The sequence below is a fragment of the Manacus candei genome, unplaced genomic scaffold (assembly GCF_025592945.1).
Source record: "Manacus candei isolate 608988 ecotype Guabito, Panama unplaced genomic scaffold, ASM2559294v1 h1tg000084l, whole genome shotgun sequence".
Classification (NCBI taxonomy): Eukaryota; Metazoa; Chordata; class Aves; order Passeriformes; family Pipridae; genus Manacus; species Manacus candei.
Genome location: NW_026138132.1, coordinates 1,216,214 through 1,235,947, shown reverse-complemented (window position 1 = coordinate 1,235,947; position 19,734 = coordinate 1,216,214). Strand labels below are relative to the sequence as shown.

General features: G+C 49.2%; 1 protein-coding gene across 1 annotated transcript in view; it reads left to right on the top strand.

Annotated features, from left to right (window-relative positions):
• UNC5D (unc-5 netrin receptor D) overlaps positions 1-19,734 on the top strand; it is a 95,724-nt gene that overhangs the window by 33,038 nt on the left and 42,952 nt on the right. The window contains exons 2-4 of the mRNA XM_051811960.1: positions 8,080-8,304; positions 14,096-14,239; positions 17,798-17,901. Coding sequence (XP_051667920.1) covers positions 8,080-8,304; positions 14,096-14,239; positions 17,798-17,901 — 473 coding nt within the window. The remainder of the gene's footprint in view (positions 1-8,079; positions 8,305-14,095; positions 14,240-17,797; positions 17,902-19,734) is intronic.

Sequence of the window (19,734 nt, the reverse complement as noted above, 5' to 3'; positions counted from 1 at the left end):
TGTCAGTCCCAGGGAATGTGGCTGAGACACGTAAAGGGAGGCTCCGTGGAAATCCAGATTTCCAGCCTCTCCCCCCAAAAGTGCGTGTTTGCAGCACGAGCAGCTCCCGCGGAGCCCGCAGCTGTAACTCTGCCTGGTCTTTAGCATGACAAAAGCAGCCGAAGCCTAAAATGCCCCCTTCCCCGTGAGAAGCAGGATATGGAAAAGCTTTATTTTTTTCACAAAAGTAGCTCGTGATTCAGATGGAAAATGTCAGGTTTTGAAAATTATTAATCTTTGTGCCTGGCAGAGCTGTCAGCTGCAGGGGCGTTGGGCGTGGGAGGCTCTTGCAGGAGAGTGGTTTCCAAGTGGAGTTTTATTTTTTGGGAGGGGGCTGTTTTTCGCTTTTCCCTTTGTTTTTTTTTTTTTTCGGGATTCTTTTGTTCCCCCCGCGGGTGGCTGAGTAAACAGGCAGTTTAAGTTCAGGTTGGGACAGGTGGGAAAGCTGAGGAAAGCAGAGGGAGTCGCAGCTCTGGCAGAGCCACAAACGAGTGTTGCCATCCCGGGGTTCTGATTCACCGTCAAGGCAAAGGGAGGGGGGGAATAATGGGGATAGAAGTGGAGAAATTGGTAAACAAGTGAGTGAGAAAGGATTCTGTGCCGAGTTAGCCCAGAAATGGGGTTTGGCAGGAGGGGCTGCTCTGGTGGAGTGCAGAGCTCTGAGCTGGGGGGTGTCCCGGGGTCCTGCCCTGCTGGTCCTAGGAGGGCATTCCCAGCCCTTTTCCTGCATTCCCAGCCCTTTTCCTGCATTCCCAGCTGCACAGTTAACAGCTGAACTCGACAGTCCTAAAGCTCTTTTCCTTTATGGTTTCCCTTGTGCCAGTCCCACGGCCAGTGACTGTCGAGTGACTCCTCAGGTGTCCTGTTCAAAGCATCTTTAAGGTTGGCAAACTCAGGGAAAACCAAAAAGGCTTTTCCTGCCTCATTTTGTGCAGGGGAATCTTTGCCCAAATCCTTCCAGGGTTTAGCAAAAGCTCTCTGATGGGAAGGAGAAGAATGGAACAAGAGTCGCAAAATCTTTAGTTGTTCCAACAATTAACTGGAGGGCACTGCAAAAATCTTGTCATGTTCTAGTGCAGAAAACAGCTTCTGAGGACTACAGTAACACAAATAAATTGAAATGCCCCACAGGCCTCTGTAAATAACATTACAGAGCTGCAGTGCTTTGCTGGTTCAGTTTTAATTGCTTGGAGTGGCTGTTCCATTAAATATTTGTAGCTGAACACCTGTAAAAAGTACAAAAAGAGCAGCCAGGGCAGGCCCAGCCCGGAATGTGGAGCCCAAAGAAATGGATTTCCCACTTTGTCTGAATTTACAGGGAGATCTAAAACACCTCCATGGCTCAAGTCTCCCTATATAAGTAGAAAACATCAACTCCTGGGATCTTTCCTGTTATGGGGGACACTGGAGACTTCAAAAACTGGACAGTATTTGAAATACCTAATTTTATTTATTTTTTTATGGTAAGACAAAGCCTTATAAAACTTTGCTTCCAAAACTGCATTATTTAACTGCAGATAAAGTTTGTCTCCCCAGTCACAGCAACACAAAATTTCAGAATATAAAGATCCGTCATTAAATTTAATTTATCTCTCTATTTAATTTGTGTAAAGTGCAGCAAGGAATGGAAATGCAAATTCAGCCAATATGTGATTTTATAGGGATTTGGAAATCTAATATCCTTCTCCTCTAAACTCCTATCTAAATTCAGCACTGGATGCTATAGTTAAAATGATGTCTATTAACACCTAATGGCACCTATTTTCTTATAAAATTTGAGTTACCTGAAGGAGCAGAAATAACTGCAGCATTCTTTAGTCCAATTTTAATTAGATCATTAGGGATTTAAGACTCAGTAGATGAAAATTACACTGAGTGTCCCTCAATTGTGTTTCAATATATGTATTTATTACTGCAGTGCTCTCAAACTCTCAGCATTAAAACAAGGGGCACATTTTCAGAGCTTCCCTTTAATCCAGAAGGAATGAAACTGTATTTCTCTCTTAGCTGATGGGGTTTTTTTCCCCCCAAATGAGCATTTCCAGATCTGTGTCTCAGTAATTAAGATGAAGTGAACCCAGGTCTGCTCCCAGACAGAACTCTGTGCTGGGTGAGCACGGCAGGATCAGCATTTGCAGTGGAGTGTGAGTTAATTTAGGGAGTCCCCTCCTTCTCCTGTTAATCCTTTGCCTCTGGAAGTTGTGTTTGTCAGCACCAGGAGTTTGTTATTTGGTGGCAGTGACTGGGAAGGCAGAAGGGTGGGTTTGGCAGTGAACAAGTGAACACTGAGCACTGCAGCCTGGGCTCTGTTCGAGGGGGTTAGTGGTATTAATTTATTATTGGTCCTTCTGAGCAGAAATGCTCTTCTTCTTCCCTGGGAAGAGTTGTTTGGGGTGTTTTTAGGGGTCAGTCCATCCCCAAGGCTGCCCTGGCTCAGGTCAGGGCTGTGCAGGAGGAGCTCAGAGAGCTTTTGGTACCTCGGGGGGGGGAAGAGACAGGAGCTCCTCTTCCCCCTGCTCCAGAGACAGGAGCTCCTCTTCCCCCTGCTCCTCAGAGACAGGAGCTCCTCTTCCCTCTGCTCCTCAGAGACAGGAGCTCCTCTTCCCTCTGCTCCTCTTCCCTCTGCTCCAGAGACAGGAGCTCCTCTTCCCTCTGCTCCTCAGACACAGGAGCTCCTCTTCCCTCTGCTCCTCTTCCCTCTGCTCCCAGAGACAGGAGCTCCTCTTCCCTCTGCTCCTCAGACACAGGAGCTCCTCTTCCCCTGCTCCTCGTCAGGGCTCTCCCTGGCCGAGCAGTCACTGCTCTGATCCCAGCCCAGCTCCTGGTTCTCATTCCCTTTGTACCTTTCTGGAAGGAGACCTTTAAATAAACCCAGAGGAGGGCAGTGATTCACGGTTTGTTCCCCGTTCCTGTGTGTGGTAACTGTGGCTAAAAAAAGGGGGGGGTGTGGGAGGGGAAGTTCCTTTTGTGTTTGGAGTTGTCCTCCTGCCTGCTCAGACACCATCCCTCGTTCCCACTCCGTAATTCCCTCCTGACAGTGACTGATGTTGGAGTTTGATTCTCACCAGGGTTGCTGTGCGAGGCAGGAGAAGTTTGATAACTCCTCACACAACGCTGGCAAACTTTTTTTTTTTGTTGCAGATCCATCTGTTTAGAATGCTGGAGAATCTTTTTTTCCCCCTTTAAAGATTTATATTGCTTGCACACTGCCGAAAGAAAAAAAAAAATCTAGATGTTAAATAAATGCATGAATGTGGGAAAGATTCTTCAAGTTTGTAACCCACTTAATATTTAATAAATGTAATAGATCATTTTTATAAATATGTATAGCTTAGATATAAATAAATTTAGAATACATAAGGGATTACAATAGGACACACATTCATCTCTGTTGGCACAGAACAGACCAGGAATGTTTTATGAACATATTAATCCTTATTGGTGAAAATAAATGCCCTCCTCTCCTGCAGCCCAGTGACAGAGTGGTTGGTGGCAAGTTCCTGTTCTGAATTCCATGGAGCTGGAAGTGCAGCCCTGCAAGGAGCTGCAGAGGTGCTTTTGCTGCTGACAAAGAGGAATTGAGGCTGGAATTTGTGGGTGAGGGTGTGAGGCTTTCAAACTCCATCCCATTTTAGGGGAAGGAAGGTGTCAGTGAGTGGTGCTGCCCTGGGAGCAGGGGCTGAAGGAGGGCTGGGAGCTGCAGGGAAGGTGTGCAGGAGGGAAGGTGGAATAAGTGAGGGCTGAGAGAATGGTCTTACTCATACTGGAATAAAAATCCTCCCTGGGGAGGTCCTGCCCACGGGGGGAGAGTTCTGTGGGTCTGGAACAACAGGCACAGCCACACCTTGGTGGTGCCCCGGGGTCCTTGCCTGGGGGATTTTGTGAGAGGAGGCATTTGGATGATAATGTTGATGCTGCTCTTTGGTGAAAAGCTGGGGGGGAAAGGGTTTGTGTAGGAAAAGCCTCAAGAAATCAGAATGTTTTGGGGACAAACAGCTTTTCTGCTCAGGGAGGGCTGAGGGACCCCGTGTGTGCTCCGTGGCACTGAGGGACTGTCACTCTCCTGCTCCCCAGATTTGGGGTCAGACTTCCCTGATCATGCAAAAAAAAAAAAAAAACAAACCACAAAAGGGTGATGAAAGCATCCCCAGTGCATTCCAGAGCAAAGCCAGGTGGGAAAAGCCCAGGTGTAGAACCAGGAGTCTCAAGTGGCAGCACCCAGCTCCACATCTCGGCCCCTGCACACAGGAGGAGGAGTGAGAGGCTTTAAAATTCAGATAAGGAGGGTGAGTTTGCAGCTGAAGACTCTGAGCACACTGCTTTCCTGTGATAATATCCCAGATTTGCTTCCACAACTTATTGCACATTCTCTTTCTTTGTTTTTTTTTGGAGTTTTCATTGCAGAAAATTGCCAGGAGGGATGGATTTTGTCTTCCTCAGCTGGCAGAACAATTTTCCACCTGTCGCCCAAATATTTGATGAGAAGGATTATGGTGCAGCTGCTGGAAGTTTATCCTTCATATCCATGGGAAGCAAGAGGGGCTGGTGAAGCAGAGACACTGATATCAGGGGTTGGCTTGCTGAGATGGATCTGCAGCACTTGTGCTGGAAATTCTGACAAAGATGTGAAATGCAGAGAGGGGCACGTTGAGTGCTGCAGTTTTACCCAGTCCCTCGTTTCCCTCCAGTGCTCCCTTTTCCTCCTGCCCTTGTAAGTGCTGGGTTTTGAGGCTGGGGTGGCCTCCTGTGCCCAGCCAGGGCAGCAGATTTGCACCAGCCCAGCAGGAGGGGTCGGGAGGGTCCATCTCTCCTCAGCATCCCCAGAGGCACTGCCCTGGGAAGGGGCACTTCTGGCAGGAGGAGCTGGAAACACAGGTGGATTTAACAGCAGGAGAAGTGGTTCCTCCTTGGAGGGTACATGTGGATGTCCAGGAACAAAAATGCCCTGGGTGGCAGAGATGTTTAAAATGCATTAATGACAGCAGAGTTGTGCTGGGCCTGCCCATCCCCTGCCCCTGAATTCCATGGTCCCCTGGGCTTTGGCAAATCCCTGAACCAGAGGAAAGAACAAAGGCATTGAAGGGTTTCATGTGGGCAACAAAAAATGTGGTATTTCCACCAGTATCTGAGTGACTTCCAAAAAACCCCCCCTGCCCGTGGGACAGGGGGGTCTGACTGAGCAAATGTTGCTTTTCTGGCTGAATAAATGACTCAGGGTTTGTGTTGGAAACCATTCCATGCAGGAGGAAATGCTGGGTTCTGCAATATGGGGGTTTTTTTTCCATTCTCACTTCCCTGCAAAGCTGAGCACACGTGCAGGAGGCATTTGGCATTATTTAGTTGTGGTTCAACAGGAATCAGCAACATCAGATCCATGGAAAGGGAAGAATGTGAGGGTCTGGAATGCTGGTCACCTCCAGGTGTTTTTCAGCTCCCTGTCCAAAGGAGGGGTTGGGATGTTTCCACCTGGGAGAAGTCTTTGCCCAGTATTATTGTTGTATTTATTACAAGTTAGGTGGCTTGTTTGGGACACTTCTGACTTTTTTTTTTTAATATGGAAAGAATAATGCTACTTATTTATTTTAAGTAATTGCTAACTTGGAAGAAAAAAAGTTCAGAACTCAGTTCTTCATTGTTTTAAAATGTCACTTTAACATTTAAATTATACCCTAATCAGTTGTGAAATACTGACTCATCCCTCTCTGCTGCTGTCCACATTTTCTAATGTGGTCTGACAGCAGCAGGTTATTTATTTCATAGAAGAATTTAATGTTTGTTCTCAACTTTTTTCCCCCCCTCCCTTTCTTTTTTGTTTCTGTGATTGCCATAAAAAGATTTACAGTCCCTCCTGGCCCCGTGTGGGGAGCATAAAGCACAAAGCACTTCCTGAAAGGTAATTTTCCAGCAATGAAAATCACAGAAATTGTGTTTCAGGGTCTGCTCTTCTGTCATTCCCTGCTGCACCCAAACAGCCCTTTTTCTATAGCTCTGAAGGACCTGAATGCTGAAAACTGGGGGGCTGGACATGAAAACCCCTCAGAGATGGGCAGTCAGAGCCCTTGGAAAGTTCCAGGTGCTTTCAGGTTGGGGTATGAGAAAGATGATGCACAAAAGGAAGAGGCCTTAAGTTAAAATTCCATGTATTAAGTGCACTTTGGGAGAGGCTTTGCTTTGCTCAGCAGCTACCTGGGAGGAAATGTTATTTATCTGGGAATGTGCATTTATGGAACATCAGTAATAGCCTCATAATTACATGTTTTAGACTTGACCCTGGAGCAAAATGTAGCAATATCTGTCTGTTTGTTGGGGAGAGAGAGTCATTTCTCCCTCTGTGTGCTGGGATCTGCATCAGTTTGGTTTTCAAGGGCATTAATGGAGCTCCATTTAAGTGAGAAGAGGCACCTCGACTGACCTCGGGATGGGAGAGGTTTTCCTTGGGAAGGAGCCACTTCCCCAGCCCAGCCCAGTAACAGGCAGATCATTAAATCCAGGAGGAGATTTGTGCCCTGAATTTCAGTGGGGCTGGGATTTCTTCCTTTGTGCCTTGCCCTAAATAGCAAATTCAGTGGAATGGCGCGGGGTCACCCAGAGTTCTCCAGCTGAGTGGCCCTGCTGGGACTGTCTGCAGCTCCCCCTCCTCCCCAGTGCTGCTGCCTCCTGAAGCACTCGGAGCCTTGATGGCAGTGTGGGATTTCCAAGCCTCTCCAAAGCCTCAGAATGACAGTTTTCTGTTGTTTCCTCCAAAGCACAGATTTAATAAAGCCTGCAGGGACACGGCATCGCCGCAGATTGACAAGATGGAAATTGGCATCAATGTTCAGTGGTAAAACACTAAAACTTGTGCTAATGTTTTCCAAAGTAACGCTGAGGAGGTGGTTTAAAGCACAGGCCTCGTTTGAGAGTCGTTGTGGTTTCCCAGCACAGCCTCAGTGTTTGCACACCCAGCAATGCTGAGTGCTGAGGGACAGGGGCCTGGCTTTAATGGAAACAAAGACAAAGGATGTTCTCATTATTCTGCCATCTGCTAGACCTGGGGAGGTTTTTAGACTCACTTCATAACTTCCCTCTCATCTGACTTAATTTCCTTGTTTGGGTTCAGTCACATCCCTGGTGCCCTCAGCTCTTCCCTTCTCTGATCCCGGGTTCCTTCATCTCCTCTCTCATCCTTCGGCTGGATGTGTTCAGTGCTTTCCAACCTTCCATCACAAATCAGTCCCTTCTGACTTATTTCTGTTGCTGTTCTCTGAATTTTCTCAAAAAAAAGAATGACAAACTACCGAGATAAATTCCAGCCCTGCTGGAAGTCAGTGGGAATTTCCCAGGTTTGACCTGATGAGAAGTTCTAGTGAAGGAAAAGCCTGGATTCCAGGGCTCCTGGAATTCAGAAGGTGAGGCTCAGAACACTCACTATCTTGCAGTTTCTGGCCCTACAAAACCCACTTTTCCCCTTTGATATCCCCTTTAGGGGCTGCAGGCAGTGGGAGCAGAGTAAAACCCCCTTGAGAATCTCCTCTGGGAGGGGGTGAACCAGCAGCTTGGTTGTCCCAGTGCTGCAGGGAGCTCTTCATGTCTGTGGTTAACACTGATCCCTGTTAAACCTGCAGCAGCTGGCGAAAGGAAATTAAATTCAGTGGCAGGGAGGGAGATTTGGGAGTTCAGGCACTGGGCTGTCACTCCAGGGAGGGAGGTTTAGTGTCTCCTTCTTCCACAGACACTTTCTGGGCAACCCTGGGTGAGTCATTTAATCCTTCTCTGCCTCAGTTCTCCGTCTGTAAAACTGTTCACTGTAGTGCTGCAGTTTCTGATGATTCTGATGCTTCTTTTCTGTCCCTTTTCCTGACAGTTCTCACACTTAAATTATTTGACTCTGCTTGTCTGTCCTCGCGAAGCACAACCCGACAGCTGCCGGCCCCTCTTTAAATCAGTTTTAAACAAAGCCCTGAAGTGGTGGTTCATCAGAGAAACGGCTCAAAGGGTGAAAAACGTGGAAAAAAAAAGTAAAAAACCCATGAAACCCATCTCTGTTTCCCTTTCCTCCCCTTGCAGGCAATGAGAACAGCGAGGCCCTCCCGGAGTCGATCCCCTCTGCCCCCGGGACGCTGCCGCACTTCATGGAGGAGCCCGACGACTCCTACATCATCAAGAGCAACCCCATCGTGCTGCGCTGCAAGGCCAAGCCAGCCATGCAGATCTTCTTCAAGTGCAACGGGGAGTGGGTCCACCAGAACGAGCACGTGTCCGAGGAGAGCCTGGACGAGGCCACTGGTGAGGGCAGGGATGGGTCGGATCCCGGGAAAAGGTTCTTCCCCCGGAGGGTGGTTGGGCACTGCCCAGGCTCCCCAGGGCAGTGGGCACAGCCCCAAGGCTGCCAGAGCTCCAGGAGGGGTTGGATGCTCCTCTGAGACTCTTGGGGATGGACCTGTGTGGAAAAAAAATCCCTCTTTCAGATTTAGAAGGGCGGCACAAACTCGGGGAGCAAAGAAACAAGGAAGAATTTCTCTTGCTCCCTTCACACTTTCCCTTCATCAAATTTCCGGGGGAAAAAGACCCTTTGGGTTTGAACCTTACACATTTCTTAGTTTCACAAATCCCACCCTTTTTCAGATAAGTTTAATATATTCATTTTTACCTGAAAAGGTTTCTTTTCTCTGAAAAGGGGCTTTCCCTTTATCCCAATTGGCTGCAAGGGCGTCCCCTGCCAAAGGTGATGGACCTTCCTTTGTTCTTAACCCAGAGAGAGAAAAGAACCCCCGGGTACAAAATGGCCCCAAAAGACTTTAATTTTTAGGAACTTTTGTTTTTGCCTTATCTGGCCAAAAAAGACCCTGATACTCCAGTCCAGTTTTTGGAACTTGGACATCTTACAACGCCTATATAAAAAAACTCCATATTTTTATTTCTCATAGAAGTGCTCTGAGTGCAGGTGTGCGTGGAGGAGAAGGGAGTGAGAAGGGAGAGGGCTGGAAACGATCACCAGGTTTGATCAGGTCCCATCACTGCCCTCGGTCTTTTCTCATTTAGCAGCATCTTGATAAGTATTGCAAACCAATTTAATGCCTGTGACTTCACAATTCTGTTTTGTTATTGCTTTTCTCCTCTTCTGAAATTCCAGGATTGCTAGGCAACTCCAGGCCTTGGAATAGCAGTGTGTGTGTGTGTGTAACATCTTCTCTGGCAATACAAGAAATTCCTTTTTTTAGAGGCAAAAACGCCACTTAAAAAGAAGATGCATCTCCTAAAGTGGTGTTTGGCATTCTTTCTAAGTGACATATTCTGAAGAAATTTCGTACTGAAGGTTTTTGTAAATGCTAATCTGGAAGAATTTTAATTTTTACAGTTACCTTTTCGGAAATAACTTAATAGGCATAACCTTTACTTCTGCAGGCACTGCTGAATCAATAGAGGAGAAATCTCGTCTCTGAAAGCTTTCCTTCCATATGGCTGATGAAAATGTGCCTTGTGAATGCTGCAATTATGTTTTCTAAGCCTTGGATTAATAACAGAATGAAACAAGATAAAGCAACACTGAGGGTTTTTTTTTAGATGATGCCAGAAATGTTGAGGTTTGAGCTGTGGAAGCACAGGCTGAGCAAAGGGGGGCTGGGGTGCAGGACCACGGAATGGGTTGGGTTGGAAGGACCTTAAAGCCCATCTCGTTCCCAGCCCTGCAGGGACACCTTCCACGAGAGCACAGGAGTGGTGCAGGTTTGGGTTCAGCCCAGGGATGGAGGGTTGGTCCCTCAAAACAAGTGTGGTGCAGACAGGGCAGGGGCTGGGAGTTCCCAAAACTGCCTGAACAGTGTCCTTGGGACACAGAAATGGGGTAAAGGCAACGTGCAGGGCAGTGCTGAGGGACAGACATGGCTCTTCTCTCACCATGATGGCTCTTCTCTCGTGTGGCCATGAATTATTTCGGAGCCCAGCCCTCAGTGAACAGCAGACTCCTGGGCTTTTTGGAATGAGTGTGTGTCCTGGCAGTGCTCTCCTTTCTGGAGTCGAATCTGGGGCATAAACATGTCTGTTCCCAGGCACACACAGTGTGCTGTGTGCTGCGTGAGCTCCATCTGGAAAAACTGCACTGGGACTGGGGCCAAACCCGGTGCTTTTGGTTGCAGGGGGGTTCTGGTCCCTGGCTGAGGGGAGGCTGCACTGCAGCAGAAGGATCTGTCCCTCCCCACCCTTCCCCTGTTTGTGTGGGACTCACATTCTGAGGGGAGGTGTAGAAGTGGTGAAAAATAGCAACGAGAAACCCAAACAAGGGGAAATTCAGCGCCGAGTGAGAGAAATGTGTCTTGGCATCTCTGTAAACTCCTGCCAGGAGCTGCTGGCAGTGGGACCTGCTGGATGTCCTGCTGGATGTCCCCGAGCTCTGCACAGGGGACAGGGGGGGGCACACGATGGGGAGGGGTTGGTTTGTCATCCTGATGAACACAACCCAGTTTTCCATGGTTTTGTTTTTATGGGAGGGGAAATTAAATACCTCAGGGTGGCACAGGAGTCACTGGGAACCTGAAATGGAGGAACAGCAGGAGAGGAAGGGATTTTGTAGTTCTGGGCTGCGCCTTGGGAATGTCTGGAAGGGTTTGCTCTGGGTGGCTCTGCTGTGCATTTGCTGCTCTGTTTCTGCCTCCCCTGTTCATTCCCTGAACGTGGCAGAGCAGGGACTTTGCTGTCTCTCTTCTCTGGCTCATCAAGTGAGAGCTTGGAGATGCTGCTGTGATAAAAGAATAATAATTACAGTTTGATTCATTTCCTCCTGCTTTCCTTTCCCTGCCTGAGCACTGCCCATGCACTCCAGAATGCCTTTGCAAACCCTCCAGTTCTGGTTTCACCAGAGCATCAGCCCTGCCCGGAGTAACTCGAGTTTCCTTGTCTGATAACTAAAAGGATTACAGCAATAACTGCTGTCAGTGTTTTCCTCATTTAAACAAATAAAGCTGACAAATGCTGAAGTTCTCTGCAGCTCTGTTGTGTTTAGTACATGGAGAGCAATTATTCATCTGCTGCCAGCATTAGTCTATCTGCAGCTAAACCATCCAGCAGAGCAGAAAGCTCATTAGCATATCAGTGCCACAGCCATAATTTCATATTCTGTACGGCTGTACTGTAAAACAAAAGATGATGGTTATAATTTGCACAATAATTTAAAGGGTTGGACTTGCAGTGCTTATTAGAGTTATTCAAGTCACAGGTAAAATGTTGCTCTTGTTTATGATGTGCCTGGTTTTATTTGCATGGATTTTTCATTGGGTGTCATTTCCCAGGAACAATTTTTCTGGTGTTTCTCAAGATGCAGGAGGGGAGGTGAATGTGTTTGCTGGTGAAATACAGGGATGAAAAATGAAGAATGTTCCTCTCCTCCCAATAGGTTTGCTTTCTGTAGTTGTTTCTAAAACAAATGAAAATAGCTCTGCTTTCTCCATAAACAAAAGATAACTTTCCCCAAAGACTCGATGTTCTCCAGAGGCCCCGTCCAGCCCCAACAATTCTGAGATTCTGCTGTTTTGGATGCATTTATTTTGTCTATGGGTAACCTGGGAGACCTTCAAAAAGACCTGAAATCCTACCTGGCCCATTCTCAAAACGCTGATCCACCAGCTCCCCCAAATCATGTGCTGTTTGTTTGCCACATTAAACGTGGGCTGATTTATGGACTAATTAAACACCATGTCAATGAGAGGAAGAGCTGGGCAGGAGAATATTCTGCCTTAATAAATCCAGGGCTGTAAATGCCTGAATTCACTGATGCCTGCCCAGAAATGTGCAGTGCCCACGAGCCAAGAAATGGCTCCTGCTTCTCGAAAATTCCTCATCAGGGGGTGATGACTTTTTTGGGTGGGTGTCAGCAGTTCTGTCACTGTCAGCCTGGATGCACCAGGAACCTGCTCTGAGACCTTTGTTTGCTGCTTCCCCAAATGCCCAGAGGGGCTCAGGGTGGAGGGCTCAGAGCCCCCGGGGTCCCAGGGGGGTCAGCAGGGCTGCAGTTCATCCCCAGGAAGATGCTGCTCAGAGGTCCTGCTGGGAACCAGCTGATGGTGGGGTGGGAGGATGGCTGGAGATGTTTGGGTCCAGCAGGAGGCTGAGCTGTGTTTGCCACGGGATCATTAAGGCTGGAAAAGAGCTGTGAGATCGTTTGCAGGCAGCACAGACACCCAGGCTGCAGGGACAGAGGGGCTTGGAGCTCTGGAGTGCTGGGTGAGTGATTCCTGGTGGGGCCAGGCCAGCCTGGAAAGGTCACTTTGTCAAGGACTTCATCACTTCTCACCCTTGTTGAAGCCTCTAAGCAGATGGGGTGTGACCTGGTTGGACAGTGTGGATTTGGGGGGCTCTGGAGCTGCACAGCTCTGACTGAGATCGCTCAGGGGCTGCACGTGGCTTGATTTGCCAGAGGTGGGGAGCAAGAGGTGCCATGGGTGTCATTCATGGATGTCTCTCCATGTCCCACAGCCTGGGGGGTGCTGGGATGCCAAACCCCAGCCAGTGAAGACCTGCTGGGGGGGTCAGCAGCACTCAGGTGCTCTCTGAGGGATCTCACCGTGGCTCATCTAACTCTAAACCTTTCCAGATCACCATAAAATGCTCTGATCCTGGGATTTATCCCTGGCTGGGCAGCTGGGCTGGGGAAATGGGGCATCCTCGTGGCAGTGGCAGCAGGGAGGGGTCTCTGGCAAAGCTGCCCCTTCCAAGGGCCGGGTTTGTTTCCCGAGGGTTTGTTGTCAGAAACCCACGGGAGTGTTTGTGAACAGCTCTGTTAAAAACAGCACCGACAGGGGGAAAACGAAACGTAAATAAAAACAACCGGGAAACCTCCGTTTGTTTGTTTATCAGAGAGGGAATAAATATTTGAGTGACTAAAGTGATTTTTGAGACAGCTGGGGCAGCTGTAACAGGTTTATCAGTGTCTTTGGGTGTTGGTGTGAAGCCAAACAGGCTAAATGAAGAGAAGTAAAAATCCCCTTTGCCTGTTGCCGGAAAAGTGGCAAATACTTTGTATTTTTGTATGTGTTGAGTGGTATTTAAGCTTGTCTGACCATCCCTGCCCCTCTCTGGAGCACCCCCAGTGCTTTTTGCCATCTCTGCTGTTTGCCAGAGGAGCACATTGACTTCCCAGTGCCTTTGAGGAGTGAATGCCCAGCTGTTAATGATGCCTGAGATTAAGTGGAAGCCAATTTTTATAGAGTTCAGGCTTAGAATTCTTGCTGCTTTATAAACTTCACAGGCATGAAATACTTTAGGATCGAGTTTTCTTTCATTTCCAGTGAAGGGGAAATAAGTGTCTTGGGACTGCACAGGAGGAGAAAGAAGGAAGTACAAGGCATAAATGTTTTCTATTTTTATTTAATGTCTTTCTGACTCTTTCAAATGATTCCTAGTGCCTCTGAGCCCAGATTTGGGTTATGTTTCCCCTCCCAAGGTTGTCACACAGAGGTGGTTGCAGATCTGGTGTGTAGGACGAGGTGTCAGGTGCAGGAGGCTTCTTGAGGGCTTGAATTTACCATCAGGCTTTGGCTGAAGCAAATGCTCCTGGTCTGAAGGGCCCCAGTGCTGAACTTCACCTCTGCTTCAGAAGGGTTTTCAAGGAGATGTCGGATCAGAAGAGTTTGATTGCTTTTTGTGAAGTTCCAGATAAACATTCTGGGTGAGGGAGGCACCAGAGAGGAGGTTTCTGAGGGGGGTTGTTCTGTGCTTGCAGAGACCACAGTGGGTAATTCACATACCTGCTCATCTTACAGAACTTAATTAGTGGCAATATATTGCTGTCAGAGTAATTAAATCTTCGCCTTGATTAAAACTGGAAAGCTGTCAGTTAAGAGGAGAGCTTCGGGTACCTCTGCCCGCTCCCATCCCCGCTGACTCTGTGCCTCTCCTGCTCACTCTGTGCCTCTCCTGCTGACTCTGTGCCTCTCCTGCTGACTCTGTGCCTCTCCTGCTCACTCTGTGCCTCTCCTGCTGACTCTGTGCCTCTCCTGCTCACTCTGTGCCTCTCCTGCTCACTCTGTGCCTCTCCTGCTCACTCTGTGCCTCTCCTGCTCACTCTGTGCCTCTCTCCCCGCAGGGCTGAAGGTCCGGGAGGTTTTCATCAACGTCACGAGGCAGCAGGTGGAGGATTTCCACGGCCCAGAGGATTACTGGTGCCAGTGCGTGGCCTGGAGCCACCTGGGCACCTCCAAGAGCAGGAAGGCGTCGGTGCGCATCGCCTGTGAGTGATGGCTCTGCTGGGCTGGGCTGGGCTGGGCTGGGCTGGGCTGGGCTGGGGAACTCTGCTCCTGGGCTCCAACACCACCAGCCAGCTCCTCAGGCACTGCTGGCCACGGCAGCCCTGGCTGGGGGACACCCTGGGAATATCCCAGGAGGTGACAGGTGTCAGGAGAGGGAAAAAATCTCCTCCCTCCTTTCTCCGAGGAAGGAGCACATCCCTGGCAGAGCTCAGGTGCCACAGGAGCTCTGCTGGTTCTCCCTGGGCTGAGCTCACAGGGCTTAGAAACAAAGAGTGTTCAGTGCTGGTCATGGAGACATTTTTGGAAGCACTGCTGAAGGGAATGAAATAATTCCCAGGCAAGGTGGGTGCTGTTGCACTTCTTTAGCTCCAGAGCTGATGTTCTGTGCCCAGACTGGGCTTGTCTCTGTCCCCCATGTGTGTGACAGTGAGTGTGGGCTCATAACTCACAACCAGCCCATCACTGCTGGAAAGGTCCAAAACAGGCCAATGCAATAAATGCCCCCATAGCCAGAGGGACAGAAGGGAGACAGAACCCAAATGCAATTGTGGCCGTGAGACTGTGGAGCTACTCAAAGCCTCATCCAATTTGGACCTTGCAATTAGATCTGGGATGGTTTTCTAACAGAATCAGAGCCTGAAGCCCCTCTTTGCCAGCAGAGAATTCAGGGAATTGCTCCCCCCAAACTGCTGTGAACCCTTTCCCTTTAAATCACCACCCCAGGTCTTCCCTTTCCAGTCCTAGGAAATGAGGCAACAGGAGGGAGAACTGGTTCCTGGGAGGAGATGAGGGCAGCAGGAGAAGGCTGGGGAGGTCCAAATGAGAAACTCTGAAGGGTAACCTCCCAGCTGGTGCTCCAGCAATTCTTGATAAATCTAAAATGGTGTCTTTTAACAAGATAAATGTTTAACAGGACGAAGTAAACATCTGAGAGAAGTAAAAAGGACAATGTGACAACTCCTCCATTTCACAAATGGCAGATTTTTTGTTGTTGTTGTTGTTGCTGGCTGATTCTGTTTGAATGTCTAAGTACCTATAAATTCAATTTTTTATTTCACTGCATTAACTGTCACAACACTGAGCTAATAATTCCCCTGCACTGCTGAGCTGCAAAGGGCCTTTATCTGAATTGAATTTTTATTGACTTTTCTCCGCTCTGTGATTTCCCAGCCCCCCAAAATGACAATTGGAGTCCAGCTTGGAGCGAGCAGGAGCAGGTGGGGCCACACTGGGATTTCAGGCTGTGGCACCAGCCCTGCACAGCCCCCCCAGCTGCCACCCCGGATCCCATTAACCTGTCCCTGCTCCCAGGGGCTCTTCAGCCCCGCCCTGGAATGTTCTGAGTGCTGTGGCTGAGAGCTGAGCTCCTCTGCTGCCTCTTCTGCTGCCACTTGGCCTTGAAAGCTGGGGCTTTTTATGGGAAGAGCAGCAATTCCTGAGGGCAGGGATGATGGGGCTGGGGAAGGGATGATAGGGCTGGGGAAGGGATGATGAGGATGGGCAGGGATGATGGGGCTGGGGAAGGGATGATAGGGCTGGGGAAGGGATGATGGGGCTGGGGAAGGGATGATGGAGCTGGGCAGGGATGATGGGGCTGGGCAGGGATGATGGGGTTGGGCAGGGATGATGAGGATGGGGAAGGGATGATGAGGATGGGGAAGGGATGATGAGGATGGGGAAGGGATGATGGGGCTGGGGAAGGGATGATGAGGATGGGGAAGGGATGATGAGGATGGGCAGGGATGATGGGGCTGGGGAAGGGATGATGAGGATGGGGAAGGGATGATGAGGATGGGGAAGGGATGATGGGGCTGGGGAAGGGATGATGGGCTGGGCAGGGATGATGAGGATGGGCAGGGATGATGAGGATGGGGAAGGGATGATGCGGCTGGGCAGAGCTCCAGGCAGAGCTGCAGCAGGAGCCTGGAACCCCCCCAGACACCCAGAGCTCTGAGTGCCCAGGGCTCTGTGTCTTCCTGTCCGTGGGGAACAACCTCCCTGCTGGACCTGGGATGGGATTTCTGACTGAGGGAACCTGGGACGTGGATTTCTGACTGAGGGAATGCCCTGTGGAGCACGGGGAATGAGCCTGGCAGGTCCAGACACTACCCAGGATGTGTTCCCAGCACCTTTGGGGTGCACAGGGAGGAACTGAACACTTTTTTCCTTCCCCTTTTTTTTTTGTTTTTCTTTTACACTTAAGTCCCAAAGATTCTTGAGTTGTGAATCAGGTCCAGAGCGTTGCAGCACTGTTATATTTCTCTGGAAAAAGCAGGTGAGTATTTCTGTGTGATAGTGGGGGAGGCAGAGAAAATGAGAAGATGGATCTTGCTCCATTTTTCATCCTAATAAAGGCATTTGTAGGCACAGCTGCAGCTTGGCTGTTAATGAATGGCTTTTTAAACAGAGGACTGGAAAAGATGTTGGTTATCCATGGGGGAAAAAAAAATCAACATCAACAGAGAACGATGAAAAGGAGAACCCAGGCACTGTGTGCATCTCTCTCCAGTGAGCAGCTTGCCAAGACAAGTCTTCCTGTATTTTGTGTAATCTGTGGAAGTGGGACTGCCTGGGAGCTGCTGCTGAGCCAGGGCTGGATTTCAGCAGGTGTGAGCAAGGCAGGGAATCAAGGCAGTAAATCCACCCTGTGGAGTGTGAGACAGTGTGTGAAGACACCGAGTGTTCCCAGTGGAACATCCCTGCTCTCCCAGCACGTGCAGGAAGGAGCATTCCTGGTGTTCTGTTCTCCTCCCATGGCACAGGAAGGAGCATTCCTGGTGTTCTGTTCTCCTCCCATGGCTCAGGAAGGAGCATTCCTGGTGTTCTGTTCTCCTCCCATGGCACAGGAAGGAGCATTCCTGGCGTTCTGTTCTCCTCCTACAGCAAGAACATCCCCTATTCCCGGGCATCCCTGGGGCAGGTCCGGGATGTTGGATCCAGCTCTCCTTTGGGTCTGTTCTGGTTTGCCCAGACACTTGTCCCTGGAAGTGCTGCCACCACATCAGTGTGGCTGAGACATTCCTTCCCCTCAGCTGGGCTGGAGTGTCTGCAGTGAAGAACCTTGGAATTGCTTGGAATTGCTCTCAGTCCTTCCCTACAACTCGCTGTGTGTGCAGTCCAGAGGACACATCCCCCTTGGGATGTGCTGTCAGACCCTCCCCTGGGCAGGGGGTGCCAGGAACATGGGCCACCCAGGCTTGGCTTCTCTCAGCTGGTTCTCCCAGCACCCTCAGAATTCCACAGGGTTGGTTTTTTGCTTTCAGTTCCCCTGTTTTGGGAAGGCAGCAGCTCCAGGGAGTGAATGCCCAGCTGGAACAGGGGAAGGGTTGGTTCTGGCATGGGTTGTGTCTGCACTCAGGTGGTTCTGGAAAGGTGGAGAAATGGGAACACAGCTGGAGGTGATGGGATCTGGGCAGGAATTAGGAACACTTGGTTATCTCAGGGCAGGCTCACCCTGCAGCCAGCACAGGGCTCTTGGGGCAGGAGTGGCCTTCGGAGGGGTGATGGATTCTGATGAGTTCCTGCTTTAAATCCTGCAGATCTGAGGAAGAACTTCGAGCAGGACCCGCAGGGGAAGGAGGTTCCCATCGAGGGGATGATTGTCCTGCACTGCCGACCCCCCGAGGGGGTCCCTGCGGCCGAGGTGAGGCTTTGGGGGGGCAGGGGGAGGAGCAGGAGGGCTCAGCTCTCTACCCAAACCCAGGAGAGTTCTCTGAGAAATCCAGGTTTTGAGACAATCTCTGGTGTTTTCGTGCTTCCAAACCGAAAAACAGATTTTTCGGCTCGTTTTCTCGGGGGTTGCTTTTCTCCTTGAAAAGAATAAAAAAAAAAACAAAGGGAAAAGACAAACCTAAAAATATTATGATGAATTGTTGCTGGAGAAGGGAAAATCTGCTGCAGATAGTAATTTGGTGGGTTTTTGCTTAGCTTTAAACATGTTTTTTGTCATGGGAGTTGAATCTTAACAGGAAACTAATGGGGATGCCTTAAAATGGCCCCGACCAGGCTGTTCTGGCAGGGAGATGCTCTATGTGGGTCGTGGTTAAATATCTGCTACAGAGGCTTTAAAAACAACAAGAAAATGTTGTGTTTCTAATTGCACTCTGCAGGCTCTCCAGCATCTTCTGAGGAAGACAAATAGGTTCGCTCAGAAGTTATTTTTGCCCCTTATCTCCACCATCACTGGGGTTTGTTCTGATTGAGGGAACAAAAGGAGTGAGGGAGAATAAACTCCAGAGAAATGTGTGTCTTTTAGCCAAGGAGGAGAGTGTTGGGCAGATGGCACTGAAAATAAAGAGGAGAAATGCAGCAGAAAGGGGTGCAAAGGCCCTGCCAGTGAGGTGGGAATGGTGCAGCCCCAGAGGAAAGGGAGTTGGAAATGAGGATGAATTTGTGTCCAGGTTTCTGACGTGCTTTACTCTGGCATTCAGGTTTCTGCTCCCACCTTCCCCTCAGCTGTGTTATTTTTACTTGTGTTTAGTGTTTCTAGAAAAGTGAATGTTGCCTTACAGAGAATTGCCAAAGTTACTGAATGTGTGCTCTGGTAAATGGATCTGTTGCGTAGACAAAACAAACTTCCAGAGGTGCCTAAACATCCTTGGTCTGTTTGAGTTTCACTGAGAATTTCAGGATTTGTTGAACTACACAGCTTCACACTCCCCAGTTAAACAGAGGCTCTGTCTTCTGTGGAAGTTAGGAATTATATCTGATGGAAGAGTGACATTTTAGTAAAATGGTGGAGTTCCCAATAAACCCTGACATACTGATGTTGACAGTAAACTTGTTATTGCTGTTAATAAAGCCTGTAAATCTCACCAGGTCATATTTACTTTGGCCAATAACATTTCCCATAAAGGCTCAGGCTAATTCTGGGCCCATCAAGGTAAAGAGGCTGCTGGAAATAATTCAGTGGGTCTGGGTTAAATCAGTCCTGGCTCTGGGCTGGGACTCTGAGCTGGAGGTTCTAAACTCTGCTGGTACCTTCCAGTGAAAGGACAACCTGCCCTGTTACACCCAGGGGTGAGAAATGGCTGGGACAGCCCCAAACCCCACTCAGGGATTGTTCTGGGGGTGCTCAGAAGTGTAGGAGGTTCCAACCCCAGCGCTGGCAACAAACCCCGTGGTTCTGAGCCAGGGATTTATTTCATTAGAGTTTGGAGGGAGCCCTGGGTGAAAACACAAGGCTTGAAATAACTCTGGACAAAGGAGCTCGTCTTGGGTTTCATTAGATGCAAAGTGGATGCTAATTGTGGGTGGTTGTTGTTGTTTGTTTAATCCACACTGGGCCCGGGCTTGGAAATGGGAACTGAAAACAAAGGGATCCCAGATTCCAGCCCCTCCTGTGTTCCCAGTGTGTGTCTCAGTCCCTTGGGAAGGGTTTGGTTATTCCATCAAGAGCTCAGGAATGTTGTTTCCCCAAAACCCAACCCCATTCCCTGTGTTTGCCCCATCCCTCGTTAATCCAGGTATTCTGGCA